Genomic DNA, 15525 nt, shown 5'->3' on the forward strand with positions numbered 1-15525 from the left:
TAAAGGAGTAGATCTGTAGGGTCCTCAGACATAGAGTGTTTTGGTAAACTGGGATGTATGGATGCTGTCAGTCCCCACTCGCTTGCTCACTCGGGTTTGTTGACGGTGTAGTGGCTGGCTGCTTTATGTCCTGGGGCTCCCTCATGCCTGTGTTACCTTCTGGCTCTCTCCTTTTAGTTATGCTGTCATAGTTAGTTGCCGGAGTCCCTGCTTGTACTTGGTGCAATATGTATACTGCTCCTACTTATTCAGGTGACATTGGGCATACCTAACAACCTGTGTTTTCTTTCCCTCCCCCCCACCCCAAATCTTTCCCTCTGAGTTACATGGAGTCAACAGGAAATCTTTTGGTGGAGAGGGTGGAGACCTCGACTGGCTATCGTAGCCTGCAGGGAATCGGCCGTCAGACATTCTGTCGCATGTCCCAGACCCGGTGAAATGTAACTGAATTGTCTTGGCCAGCCCTAAGGGTCCCATCTGCATCTCATCATTGCTGAGGAGTGTGCTCCCATCACCCAATCAAGCATCCAGCCAGAGCAGGTCATGATATTTTTTACCATATTAACATGCCATTGTTGTGTGTTATGCCTGATGTAAAGACTCTCGTCTCTGTGAGTCTACCACACAGATTTAATACTTGTCATTTTTAGGGCATACCTAACAACCTGTGTTTTCTTTCTCTCTCTCTTCCCCCCCAATATGTCCCTCTGAGTTACATGTTGATCCTGGGATATCTCAATATCTGGCCTCTTCTGCCCCTCGGACCTGCTTGATCCATCCTGGTGCTCTGTGTCTTGTCGGAGTTTTATCACACCGCTCCTGTGAAGGACGGCCCTATGAGGACAGTTGAGGGTTATACCTGTTAAAACTTAATATTATAGTCAGGCTGTCTGTTGTTGCCCAAATGAGGATGGGTTCCCTTTTGAGTCTGGTTCCTCTCGAGGTTTCTTCCTCATGTCGTCTGAGGGAGTTTTTCCTTGCCACCGTCGCCACAGGCTTGCTCATTGGGGATAGATTAGGGATAAAATTAGCTCATGTTTTAAGTCGTTCAAATTCTGTAAAGCTGCTTTGCGACAATGTTTATTGTTAAAAGCGCTATACAAATAAACTTGATTTGATGTTTTGGAATGGAAAGTCAAAGTCCTGACCTTAATCCAATCTTAATGTTGTAGAAGGACCTGAAGCGAGCAGTTCATGTGAAGAAACCCACCAACATCCCAGAGTTGAAGCTGTTCTTTATGGAGGAATGGGCTAAAATTCCTCCAAGCTGGTGTGCAGGACTGATCAACAGTTACCGGAAACATTTAGTTGCAGTTATTGCTGCACAAGGGGGTCACCCCAGATACTGAAAGCAAAGATTCACATACTTTTGCCACTCATAGATATGTAATATTGGATCATTTTCCTCAATAAATAAATGACCAAGTATAATATTTTTGTCTCATTTGTTTAACTGGGTTCTCTTTATCTACTTTTAGGACTTGTGTGAAAATCTAACGATGTTTTAGGCCATACTTATGCAGAAATATAGAAAATTCTAAAGGGTTCACAAACTTTCAAGTACCACTGTACATAACACAGTTGAGGGTCAAATAATATGCTCACTGACAATATATTATTATCGATAAATTATTGGAAAAAAATGAGAGGACACACGTGTTCAACATGTCTGAAAATGAAAACTGTCAATTTAGGAACATCATGACAAATTTCAAGCTAAATGACACATATAATGTTTGCGTGATATCATAACTTGCCATTAATAGGCAAATATGATGCTCACAAGACTAAGTCCGAGTACATGTAATAAAATGAATTCTGATTTTGATGTTTTTGAAGAAAATATTTAGAATACATCTAATCATCATCAATGGACATAGAACGTACCACAAATTATAGAATTTATAGTGAAACACCTAAATATAGTATAAACGCAAACTGCGTTTGAAAACCTACATATCCTGAGGTTAATCAAGCAGACTAAAAATAACTGTGTATTTAAAAAAAAAAAAAAATCAGTAAAACACCTAGACACTGGGGTTGCACAAAGCAAGTGCATTCTTAGTGTCTGGATAGATTGGGAAGGATTTTGTCAGGAAAAGCATCCAGCAAAACCTATGCCAAATCAAGCATGCGGATCATAGATCAGGAGAGGATGAGATGGAAGCAGATAATCCACTGTGGCAACCCCTAACGGGAGCAGCCAAAAGATGATTTATAAAATCAGTAAGATTCTATATGAAAAGGCAAAGTAAATGGGGGTCTAAACTCACCCAGCTGTGCTACTCTGTCCTGCAGTAAAGCACACTGCTGCTGATCTGCCAACAGGAAATGTCTCCGCTCTTCGAGCTCTTCCACAACAACTGTGACCTGCTCCATCTTTTCCACTCGCTTTGACAGAACTTCCTCTAGTGCCTGCAGCTGGGACTGCAACTTTTGCTGCTGTTTCCTCTGTAGCTCCTCCAACTCTAAACTCTGCTGCTGTTGGATCATCAGGCGCTAAAAACAAAAATAGTTTTTGCTAAAGTGCTTGCCAACAAAAAGATACTGCACATGGGCACTTTCTACTGTCTCGCAGTCCCTGAAGAAAAATCAAACTGTACAAGGCACAGGATCCAGTCAAAATGAATACCATTTGTGGACTAACTTCTAACAGGCATACAAAGTCGACAACATATTGGGTGACTTGTGTTTCATTGTATTTCCTGGATTGCTAGGTTTCAGCCTTCAGTTGGTGATTCATTGTGAGAAACCAAATTTATAGGCAAAGATGACCTAACTGAAATGCCAAATCTCTCCATTCCGTTACAACCATCTCTGTGGCCTAGCTCCTGAATTCTGTGCAATGTGGAAAGAATATGTGATTGAGAAGAAGAGGAGCAGTATATAGTGAGGGCAGTTGCAGAGCAGTACATCCACTCCCAGCACTGCCAGGTAGAACCACAATCAGCAATGTTTTGACTCCACACTGGTGAAGAGGTCCACACTGTCAAACTCAAGGCTCGACATTAGCTTTTTAATCCACTTGTTCAGTTGGACAAGCAGCAGGATTTTTCACTTGTCCTGACCATAACCTTTTTATTACTATGTATTTACTAATTCAGTGAGAGGAAAGTGGTTAACAAAGCTGATCAAAAAGCAGGTACAGTTATGATAATCATTGTTTTAATGATTTTATAATTTTTCAACAAAACTCAAACTTTAACAATGAACAAAAACTATCCAATGCCCCATTACGGTGTGTTGTTACCTGATATGCAATTTTAAGAGTTAAGACTCACCAATATTCAAAGCTAATGGAGGAAATAAAGTTAAATCTTGATTAATCCAGTAAAACTTGAAGTATAAATTAATTTAATGAAATGAAACTGAAAGAAAACAAAAATTGGACATGATAAGGGTAACAATCATGTTGCAAATGAAAACAAACCATGAGTTTGTTTTCCCCCTGAAATATTTTACGACATTTATGATTGTTAATGTGTACCACATAAAAGAAAAAAAAACACAGTGAATGTCCAAATGAAATTAAGATTCACCACAGATTTTTTTTTTTTGGGCATTTGATTGCCATTTCCCCAATTTCAATGAATTCAAAATCTAATAGAGTGGAGTGCTGTTGTTATACGGCTCACTATTACACAAAAACCATTGTAACATGGTCAGCTCATGGCTCCAAAAATTAAAATTTAACTTTATGCAGCTGCATTTGAGAACTCAAATTTTAGACTCGGAAGAAGAATTACTTAAAAATGCCAATAGGTGCCACTGGGGCACCGCCCTTTCCAATTATCCAGATGAGAAACACTATGTTGATATTAAACATAATAAATACGTTCGCTTAATTAAAGTTAAAATTGTTTACTCATCCAACTTCACCCTATACCCATCTCATTATTTTTAACTCGTTTTTAAACTGTACTTATTTAAATTTTGTGTGACAATTCCTGTATACTTCCACCTGCCAAGGCGCCGTCCAAATTGGTGTGCACGTGGCTACACAAACTTTTGGAGAGCAGGTGACCTAAGGCTGGTTTTAATTGGCAGATTCAAGATTTGGCCTGGGGCACAGCAAATTGTGCTAATAAAAGACATGCCTTCTTTTATTAGCAGCCAACTGAAATTGTTTTTAAGGTGTTTTTTTTCCCCATGTAATTGGACAGTTTCCTATGGACCTTCATATTTGCGGCTGTCACTCACTGCTGGTTGTGACTGGCGCTTTCACAAGATAGCAAGTTCAAGTGGACCGGGGGGGGGGGGGGGGGGGGGGGTGTTTCCATTATCTCTTTACCAAAACATCCTTTCACATGGCATACACTGGAAGTAAAAAAAAAAGTCTCAGAGCGTGGAGGTCCACGAGTGAGAGTTCGAAGTGCGCCAGACACAGATGCACAAAGATGTGACAGACAGCAAAATATTTTTATTAGATATTATTTGCTACATTGACGGTAAACAATTTAAAAAATAAATAAAATTAAATTTATCTCAGCATGGTGAAAATGTTCTTGCAATTTCTTCGTCAGATGCCTTCAGGGAACTGGTTAATCTAAAAAATAAAGCTCACGGAATGTTTTCAACTTGAGCCATGTCAGATTTTCCATCATAACACGGATTCACTCATAACACAGTCGGATTCTTTGGATCCCAACTACCGTGTTATAATGCCACTCCACTGTAATCTATAATTAAATATTATGACGTGGTTATTATTATTTTTTTTTATTTACACATGCACCTGCTATACTCGGCTTCCCTGAAATTTCGCAAACATGGCAGGATTGAGGTGATTGAACTAGTTTTGTTGGAACTTTATTGATATAGAATATTTACCATAAAAATGGTGGTTTTCACAAATATTCAACTTGTCCCGTTGGACAGGCAGATGCGGATTTGACTTGTCCAGACCAAATATTTGGTTGTCAAGGACAATCAGACTACTGTTAATGCTGATCCCTGAAACCTTTCCGGGATCTGGGACACCATTTCTAGGTGCAGAGACTCTATGATGGAGATATTTTCAGCTGTTTGCTGACCCCTCTTGAAGAGCTCTTTGCTCCAGCAAGCCCTAGGGAATTGCCACATCTGCCATCAAAATCCCTTCATCCTCAACAGAAGCACAGAAAGACCAAGCTGAATTTCACTGCCAGCATAAAAAGGTCTGTAACACAAGGTGACAGCATGGGTAGTATCCTAATCCTAGCTTCATCATGTATGAGGAAGATCAGTCACTGCACTATAAGTGAAGACCATGAGCGTCTGAGCTGCATGGGTTCAGCTTCTGAGCTGTTGATTTTAATCAAGTCATGTCTGCAATCAGGTTGTGCATTCACATAGAAAGTGACTCAAATTGCTTTCTGGGCTTCTTATGTTTGTCAGTTGTTGCTAGATACAGGCATTTGCAACTAGTGAGCTTAGGCTGTGCCGTTTGGGTCATATTAAACTGATTTAAAGTCCAAATCTGGCAACTGAATATATATGAGGTGAGAAGAAAGGGAAGGATCATTGTGACAGATGTAGCTACTGCAAATACTGTGTTGTACATCAATTTGAGACACTGGAAGGTCTCAGCATGCATAAGTAGGTATCAAGGTGATTCTCAGGCAGTTTTGAAGGAGTGAAACAGAATTGCATTTATTAAGAACACTGGCTCTAAAACTTGGAAACTTTTTTGCCTTTGAATATATTAAACAAACATGAAATATGAATAGTGTTTAATAGTAAAAGTCATTCAAGTTGATTGTTCTGTTCCTACTTTCAATTACTAAAACACAAACTGAAATTAGGCTGGTAGTGATTCACATGACAAAACTAAATTACAAGACTACAAACTCCAGTTTCATGTACTAATGTAATTTAATATTTAATTGGATACCCCATTATAATTTATGCTGTAAATATTTATCAGCAGCTATTTGATCAAATAGCAAAAAACAAACAAAAAAAAACAAACAAAAAAAAACTTTTACCTCCTCTTGTCGCTCAAGTTGCATCTCTTTCTTTTCCACAGATGCCTCAATCTCCTTCAGCTGCTGCTCCATTTTATTTATTCTTTGTTGTCTCCTCAGGATTTTGTCCTGCATCAAAGCCTTCTGATGCTGATACTGCTTCACAAAGTCATCCTGTTCTTGCTGAGCATCTTCTACCTCCTGTACACAGAAAAGTCTCATCTCATCTCATTATCTCTAGCCGCTTTATCCTTCTACAGGGTCGCAGGCAAGCTGGAGCCTATCCCAGCTGACTACGGGCGAAAGGCGGGGTACACCCTGGACAAGTCGCCAGGTCATCACAGGGCTGACACATAGACACAGACAACCATTCACACTCACATTCACACCTACAGTCAATTTAGAGTCACCAGTTAACCTAACCTGCATGTCTTTGGACTGTGGGGGAAACCGGAGCACCCAGAGGAAACCCACGCGGACACGGGGAGAACATGCAAACTCCGCACAGAAAGGCCCTCGCCGGCCCCGGGGCTCGAACCCAGGACCTTCTTGCTGTGAGGCGACAGCGCTAACCACTACACCACCGTGCCGCCCACAGAAAAGTCACACGTGATAAATACAGTTATGACTTGAAGCAATTCAACATTTTCTTCCTAAACTCTGGTTACTACAAATATGATTACCATGCACAAGAATTTTGAAATGTTTCCCTCTTCCCACAGTCTTGTGGCAACATGGGAATGGTCAAGCGTCGGCTGTGAATAGCAAGGAGTCAGGTGAACGTGACACCTGTGATTGATAACTGGCTGTCTACTAACATGTGTCTTTCGTGTCTTTCAGTGGCCAGGACCCAGAGAGAGCTGAATTACTAAGCGCGGTGTTTGTGTGAGTGCAGCAAAGATCACTGAAAAGTGAGACAGTAAATGCAGTAAATCATTTTTAAAAATAAATAAATAAATAAATAAAAACCCACACCTGCCTCCCTGTTCCTCATTGCCTGAATATACTATAAGTGAGTTTCATTATAAGTGAGTTGCTATACTCACTTATAATGAAATTTGAGGGCAGTTGCTGAGACAATATGAAGGCGATGTCCGATGCTGTAGTATGCTAGGGTTATGGAAAAGTTCAAGAAACTATGCGCAGTAGTCAAGAAAATGGTAAGGGAGAGCCAAGAAGCGTACTTCAACACTCTGGTCACAGACCTCAAGGCTAATCCAAAAAGGTTTTGGTCTGTCTTCAAGATCAACAGTAAAGCAGCTAGTGTACCGAAGTGTGCTGTTAGGGGATGCAACCAAGATACAGCAAGAGATTCTTCCAGTGTTCAAACTGCCACTACACCACCTGAAGATCAGAACTCCTGGATGCTGGGAAGCAGATTGATGCTGTTTATTTGGACATGACCAAAGCTTTTGATAAAAAGTGAACCATGCTGCTCCGATTAGGAAGATACGCAGTTTTAACATATTGGGAAACCTCCTTAAATGGCTGGAGTCGTATCTCGCCAACCGAAGACAAAGGGTAACTGTCCTTGGGGTAATATCTTCTGAGAAAACTGTTACATCTGGAGTTCCTCAGGGCTCGATTCTCGGACCTATCCTGTTTTTGCTGTTCGTAAATGACTTGCCTGACATCGTAAGCAATTCCAAGTGCACCACATTTGCTGATGACACCATGATCTTCAGATGTATAGACTATCTCATGCCCCTTTTCCACCAAAGCAGTTCCAGGGCTGGTTCGGGGCCAGTGCTTAGTTTGGAACCAGGTTTTCTGTTTCTACTGACAAAGAACTGGCTCTGGGGCCAGAAAAAACGGTTCCAGGCTAGCACCAACTCTCTGCTGGGCCAGAGGAAAGAACCGCTTATGTCAGTGGGTGGGCGGAGTTGTTAAGACCAACAACAATAACAAGACCGTGAAAGATCGCCATTTTTAAGCGACAAAAAGCAGCAGCTGTACAAACGCGAAGTCATCCATTATTATTATTATTGTTGTTGTTGCTGCTGCTGCTGCTTCTTCCGTGTTGTTTTTGCTTCGATATTCACACCAAGGTTTATGCAAATGTAGCGACGTAACTGACGTATACAATGATGTAACTGACGTATACAGCGACGTAATGACGTGGCTTCCCTTAGCACCGCGAGCTATGGAAAAGCAAACTGGTTCTCAGCTGGCTCGCAAGTTGAACGAGTTGTGAACCAGCACCGGCCCCGAACCAGCCCTGGAACTGATTTGGTGGAAAAGGGGTATCAGAAAATGCCGTCCTTCAAAAAGATCTAAATAGCTGCGAAATCTGGTCTACAACTTCTGGCCTTCCCTTTAACCCAGACAAGTGTAAAAGTCAACGGATAAGAAAAATCAATCCTGTAGAAACATCTTAACTGGACGGTAAGACCTTAGAAGATACATCAGCTGAAAAATATCTTGGTGTCTGGATTAGTTGCAATTTGACATGGACCAAATGTGTTAGATCGTTGTGCTAAAGCCAATAAACTACTCGGCTTTGCACGACACTGCACAAGTCAATTACAGAGCTACCGTATACGCCGGACCATCTACTTAACTATAGTACAACCTGCTATTGGAACACAGGTGTGGTGTCCTCAGTCAATCGACCTGATACAGAGAATTGAACGCATTCAGAGATGCGGAACAAAATTCATCCTCAAGCTTCCTTTCATCTGCTCTGAAAGCTATAAGGACAGGCTTGCTCATTGGGGATAGATTAGGGATAAAATTAGCTCATGTTTTAAGTCGTTCAAATTCTGTAAAGCTGCTTTACGACAATGTTTATTGTTAAAAGCGCTATGCAAATAAACTTGACTTGATTGCTACTGAACTCTTACCTATTACTTATTGGCACGAGTTTTTGGACCTGGTCTTCTTCAAGGCCACTAACGGACTTGTCAAGTTGTCTGACGAAATTCTACCCACAATTAATGTATCTACGAGAGTAACAACATCAAGGAACTCTGAATTAAGAAACTATCGATCTCATGCTGAACTCTGACTTTAATGATCCTTCTTCATAAGAACAATCAGAACATGGAATGTCCTTCCTGTTAATCTGAAACAGCCTAATTTAACCTTAAATCAGTTTAAGAGCCTGCTGTATGAATGTTACAACTCTTTATTATTCCTCGTACTTGGAAAACTACTAGTGCATCTCAAAAAATTAGAATATTGTGAAAAAGTTCAATATTTTCTATCCGTTATTTAAGAAAGTGAAAATGTTATATATTATAGACTCATTACACAAACTAAAATGTTTCAAGGATTTTTCTATTTTAATTTTAATCAGTGTGGCATACAGTACAAAAAAAAACATCTCAAAATATTAGAATATTTCATTTCAAGTTTGAGTAAAACAGTATGAACACAGTGCATCTCTCGGTCTAGTTCAGTACACACAACCACAATCATGGGGAAGACTGCTGATTTGACTGTTGTCCAGAAGATGATCACTGACTACATTTACATGCACGTCCAAATCGAGCTGCTGTTGGTAATCGAGCAAAGGGTCCCAGCAGGGGTGCCAGAGAAATCCAATCCTACATGCACAAGTGAAATCGGGCTATTGTGCAAGGTGCATTGTGCACCCGAGCCACACGTGGCGCTACACGCCCCATCGTGTTGTTACACTTCCGGTTGTCGTCATGAAGAAGAGCTATAGTGTTGCCAGATACTGCTGACGTTTTCCAGCCCAAAACATGTTCAAGTCCGCTAAAATGCACTTAAAACCCCCAATCTGGCAACACTAGCAGTTCCGTGTTCAAGCTGTTAGGCTTGCTCTAACAGACTATGGCTACAAACTGTCCGGCGCAGACCACTGTTTTGTAAGACAACTTATTTTGCACAATAATATTTTTCTAAAGTCCATTTTTTGCTTACAAAAAAATATTTTCTTTTTTTGCTTACAATTTAACTTATGTCTTAATAAACACACAAAAAGTTCAATTGTTTTGTTTTTATTGACATTCTTCAGATGTTGGACATTATATATATATATATATATATATATATATATATATATATATATATATATATAAACACACACACAAATACAATGACTTGTTTATGTACACAATTCACAGCTATGCAACAGCTGTACAGATGTATTTGGTGATACAGTAAGTGAGCTAAATTTTAACAGTGCAAACAATGCCACAAAAAGAAAAGATTCATGCCGTTGTCATGATTCATTGTCATGCCGACCAAGGCTGTTGTGTTTCCTGCTTGTGGTCTCGTCACTTCCGGAAGTAGCTCGACAACTAGCTCGATAGGGTATACATGCACAAAGTAGCTCGGCAGAAATCGCATAAACTAGGTCGTGTAGCTCGATTCCGAGAAATCAAGTTCGGTTCAATTTCAGCCGAATTAAGGTGTATACATGGCATTTTGAACTTTGATTTCAGTCGAGCAACGGCAGAAATTCGATTCTCTCTATGTGCATGTAAACGTAGTGACTGATGCCCTCCACAAAGGAGGGTAAGCCACAAAAGGTCATTGCTGAAAAGAGTGGCTGGAAAAGGTGCACAAGCAACAGGGATGGCCGCAGTCTTGAGAGGATTGTCAAGAAAAGTTTATTCAAGAACTTGGGGAGAGCTTCACAAGGAGTGGACTGAGGCTGGTGTCAGTGTATCAAGACCCATCACGAACAGACATCTTCAAGAAAGGGGATACAACTTTCACATTCCTAATATCAAGCTACCCCTGAGCCAGAGACAATGTCAGAAGTGTCTTATCTGGGCTAAGGAGAGAAAGAAATGGACTGTTGCTCAGTGGTCCAAAGTCCTCTTTTCAGATGAAAGTACATTTTGCATTTACTTTGGAAATCACATTTCTAGAGTCTGGAGGAAGAGTGGAGAGGCACAGAATCCAAGGTGTTTGAAGCCCAGTGTGAAGTTTCCACAGTCTGTGATGATTTGGGGTGCCATGTCATCTGCTGGTGTTGGTCCACTGTATTTTATCAAGTCCAAAGTCAACACAGCCATCTACCAGGAGATTTTAGAGCACTTCATGCTTCCATCTGCTGACGAGCTTTTTGGAGATGCTGATTTCCTTTTCCAGCAGGACTTAGCACCTACCCACAGTGCCAAAACTACTACCAAATGGTTTGCTGACCATGATATTACTGTGTTTGATTGGCCAGCCAACTTGCCTGACCTGAACCCCAAAGAGAATCTATGGGGTATTGTCAAGAGGAAGATGAGAAACACCCGACCCAAAAATACAGATACGCTGAAGGCCACTATCAAAGCAACCTGGGCTTCAATAACACCTCAGCAGTGCCACAGACTGATCACCTCCATGCCACACCACATTGATACAGTAATTCATGGTAAAGGAGCCCCAACCAAGTATTGAGTGTATAAATGAATATACTTTTCAGAAGTTGGACATTTCTCTATTGTAAATCCTTTTTTTGATTGATCTTGGGGAATATTCTAATAATTTGAGATACTGGATTTCTGATTTTCATGAGCTGTAAGCCATAATCATCAAAATTAAAACAAAAAAGGCTTTAAATGTTTCACTTTACATGTAATGAATATAGAATATATGAAAGTTTACCTTTTTGAATTAAGTTATGAAAAAAAGGAACTTTTTCATGGTATTCTAATTTTTTGAGATGCACTAGTATTTGTTTAAAGTGACTGCAGTCAACTGCTGCAATTAATTGTGTGGAATGTTTAATATACCTTTGTATTTTTTTTTCCGGGCCCACAGTAATCAGTGAAGCTGTTATGGGCACCAGCTTATATTTTAATAGGTGAAGTTAAATAAATAAATAAATAAATAAATGCTCTGGCCCCATCCGAATGCAGCGTGGCAATGTAGTTTACAGCACGTTATGGTCACTGAACTGCTGGTGGTGCTCTGAAAACAATGTGGAATTTTTAGATAATTGGTGTAGTTTTGAGGGCAAGGCTGGCCTGTTAGGGCGGGACGATGTCCATCCCACTCAAGGTGCTGCTCTCATTTCTTGCAGCATAGCTCATCGTCTCAGAACAGGCCTAATTAACTTATGACAATCCAGAGCCAAGGCCAGGGAGCAGACGAACAGGCTAAACTGACTACAAGCTGCACAAAGTCATCACTCAGGTTCCACTATATCGAGATCATCTCGGTTCCCCAAGCTATTTAAAAAAAAAAACAAAAAACACAGTTTGTTCTAATAATCTAATTAATATAAAATTAGATCATACTGGCTACTGCCAGCACCTTTGATCTAAAAGGTAGGAATATTAAATATCAGATCTCTTCCGCCTAAACTGCTAATTGTTAATTAACTTATCACTGATCAGGAGTATAACGTACTGTGTTTAACAGAAACATGGATTAAACTAAATGAGTATGTAGCATTAAATGAAGCTAGTACTCAGCATACAATTATATACACCAGCCTCATCTAACTGGTAGAGGAGGTGGTGTCTCAGATATTTATGATCATCTAGGCCAGGGGTGTCAAACTCATTTTGCTCAGGGGCCACATGGAGGAAAATCCATTCCCGCGTGGGCCGGACCGGTAAAATCATGGCATAATAGCTTAAAAATAACGACAACTTCAGATTGTTTTCTTTGTTTTAGTTTGGTTCAAAATAGTACAAGAACATTCTAAAAATTGTACACAAAAACTGTACACATCACAAGTAAACAAAAAAACACAGTGACAAAACACTTCAAATTAGTTAAAAATTCTGAGGACAAAATTGGTGTAATTTCAAGAACACAATGCCTCAGTGATTGGAACTTAGACTTTGTCTCAGTGTTTCTACAAAGGCATACAACTTTAAGTCACAGACTAGTTGGGATTGAACAAAAACAAACAACTCTTCTAGGTATCAAATGCCTCATTTGTCATTTCCACATCTTAATTCCGAGCTAAATCACCACACCATACAAACAAACTATTTAAGAGGGTTGAGTTACTCCCTGCCTTGTAGGCTACACTATTTATTGATAGAAAAATAAAAGCTGTGCAATGCATAAACAATTTCAATAAAACAAACTTATGAACTATGAATTATTACAGTAAATCACACACTGTTCACTTTCTTTAAATCTCCACAGAAGATATTCATTTTCACAGAATTATATCAGGGTGTTTGTTTCTCATGCAGCATTTTAAGTGCATTCAACCCACTGTATATTTTACTCCTGAAACCTGGCATCTTTTAGTTTTCACAAGTGCATCAATATCAGGTGTCACATCCTGAGTGACAGCCAATTTCAGGATGTCATTCAAGTGCTTGTGCGTGAGCCTTGAACGCAGCTTTGTTTTATTGATGCTCATTACGGAGAAAACTTGCTCACAAAGATATCTGGTTCCAAACATGCATAACACTTTTGCAGCAAGGGCTGTCAAGTTGGGGTAACCTGGCAAGAGATACTGATAAAATGTGTCCAAGCCAGCTGCGGCAAATTTGCCCTTCAAATCTGAGTCACACTGCAAGTCTATTATTTCAAGTTGGATGTTGACGGGCAGATCAGAGGCATTCACGGTGAATGGAGAGCAAAAAACTTTGAAGTCTTTCTCCAGTTCACCAAAAATCTGAAAGTGTTGCTCAAACTCCCGCAATAGTCCCGTTATCTTATCTTTGAACCGTTTCATGTCTGCGGCATGTCGGGTCATGCAGACGTCTTTCAGACAAGGAAAGTGAGCAGCATCACCACCCACGAGTTGTCTCTCCCACAATGACCGCTTCAACTTGAACGCACATATGCTATCATAATACTGTGTGACAACTTTGTTGTGCCTTTGCAGCATTTTGTTCAAGTTATTCAGGTGCTCTGTAACATCCACCATAAATGCAAGGTCCTGTATCCATTCTGTGGACTGAAATTCTAACACTGGTATGCCCTTTTTTTCCATGAACTGTTCAAATTCCACTCGTAAATTAAAGAACCTTCTCAGCACAGCACCTCGGCTTAACCATCTTACCTCGGTGTGGTATGGCAGGCCATAGTTGTGGTCTTTCTCTCTGAGAAGGCTGTTAAACTGACGGTGATTCAGGCCTCTGGATCGGATGAAATTAACAGTTCAGACGACTACCTCCATGATGTTTTCCATCTTTAATGACTTGCAACACAATGCTTCCTGATGCAAAATACAGTGAAAAGTCCAAAAATCATGTCCTCCATTTGCCGTCTGAATTTTCTCTCTGAATCTTGTCACGACACCTGCTTTTTTTCCCCGATCACTGATGGCGCACCATCTGTAGCCAGGCTGACAGTGCGGGACCAGTCCATTCCGACCCTGTCCAGCGCTCCGACGAGGGCGGTGAAAATATCTCCTGCTGTTGTCGTTGGCACCAGCTCCAAGAACTCCTCGGTGATGGTCAAAGCGTCATCAACTCCGTGGATGAATATAGCCAGTTGCGCAACATCTGTAATGTCCATGCTTTCATCAATTGCAACTGAAAAAACAATAAATGACTTTACTTTGTGCTTCATTTGGCTGTCCACATCCGCCGAAAGATCAGAAATCCTGTCTGAAACTGTGTTTCTTGTCAGACTGATATTTGCAAAAGCCTGACGCTTTTCAGGGCACACAATCTCTGCAGTCTTCAGCATGCATGTCTTCACAAATTCACCCTCACTGAATGGTTTTCTCTTTTCTGATAAAGACATTTTGGGACAACGAGGGTGCCAAATCGCGTAATGTTCAAAGTAGAAGACTTATTAGGCAGAACGAAAAGGTAGCTCCGGGCTAACTGTCCTTGCTATACTTCCACGCTATACCGCTCAGCGCGGCAAACAGTTTGCTTGCTTAACAGAATTGCTATTGCGACACCCAGTGGACACATTTAGAACAGCAGTTTCTTTTATTGTAAAATTGCAGCTCATTTTTATACTTTGTAAAATCATTTCGCAGGCCGGATTAAACCTGTTCGCGGGCCTGATCCGGCCCACGGGCCGCAAGCTTGACACTCCTGATCTAGGCGCAACACAAAAACTCAATACGTTTGGAGTACTAATAGAGATATAAGTGGAGCAAAGAAAAAAATCCTGAACTTTTGAAAGTCAAACTAAGATGGGGGGGAACGTCCCCCGAAAAAATTTTAATAACATAACACGTAAACCCCTGCATTCTAGTGCATTTTAGTACTTATTTTCACTTAAACAAGTTATAACTTAAGCCTTTTTCTTTCGTGTACATTAATGATCAACATGTCAAAAATATCAAATTTAATTCCCCTAGTTAATGAGTAATTTTCAGGAGTGCATTTAGAAAATGCGGTGATTTTCCTGGTTACACAGTTAATTACTTTGAAAAAAATCAGACGGTTGAAGGTAAAGTGAGCAAAATCCCAAAACAGTACTGCTAAAAAGTAAAGGTCTGTTATGCCGCTTTTCCACTACAAACGCGGCTGAGCCGTGCGGTGCTGAGTTGGGCTGAGTCGAGCTGAGCGGGGCTATTGGAGTTGGATTTCGACTACAACCGCGCTGAACCGTGCTGGCTGGAAGTGGGTGGACACATTGGGTGGAGTTAGCGAAAGTGGGTGGACGTCACGTGATGTCGTTAAGCAGCGCAAACAGTGACATCAGTGATCTTTTAAACGGTAGTCTCACGACCTGG

At 40.6% G+C, this 15525-nt stretch overlaps 1 protein-coding gene across 8 annotated transcripts in view; it reads right to left on the bottom strand.

Annotated features, from left to right (window-relative positions):
* The window catches only part of cntrl (centriolin), a 743138-nt gene that overhangs the window by 26992 nt on the left and 700621 nt on the right, over positions 1 to 15525 (bottom strand). For all 8 annotated transcript variants that reach the window (XR_009651398.1, XM_060906888.1, XM_060906886.1 and 5 more), the window contains 2 exons: positions 5967 to 6146; positions 2274 to 2499 (listed from right to left, as the gene is read on the bottom strand). Coding sequence is in view for 7 of the 8 variants with exons in the window: in XM_060906888.1 (XP_060762871.1) it covers positions 2274 to 2499; positions 5967 to 6146 (406 nt within the window). In the remaining variant the exon portion in view is untranslated. The remainder of the gene's footprint in view (positions 1 to 2273; positions 2500 to 5966; positions 6147 to 15525) is intronic.

The sequence above is a fragment of the Neoarius graeffei genome, chromosome 24, assembly GCF_027579695.1.
Source record: "Neoarius graeffei isolate fNeoGra1 chromosome 24, fNeoGra1.pri, whole genome shotgun sequence".
In the NCBI taxonomy this organism is placed as follows: domain Eukaryota; kingdom Metazoa; phylum Chordata; class Actinopteri; order Siluriformes; family Ariidae; genus Neoarius; species Neoarius graeffei.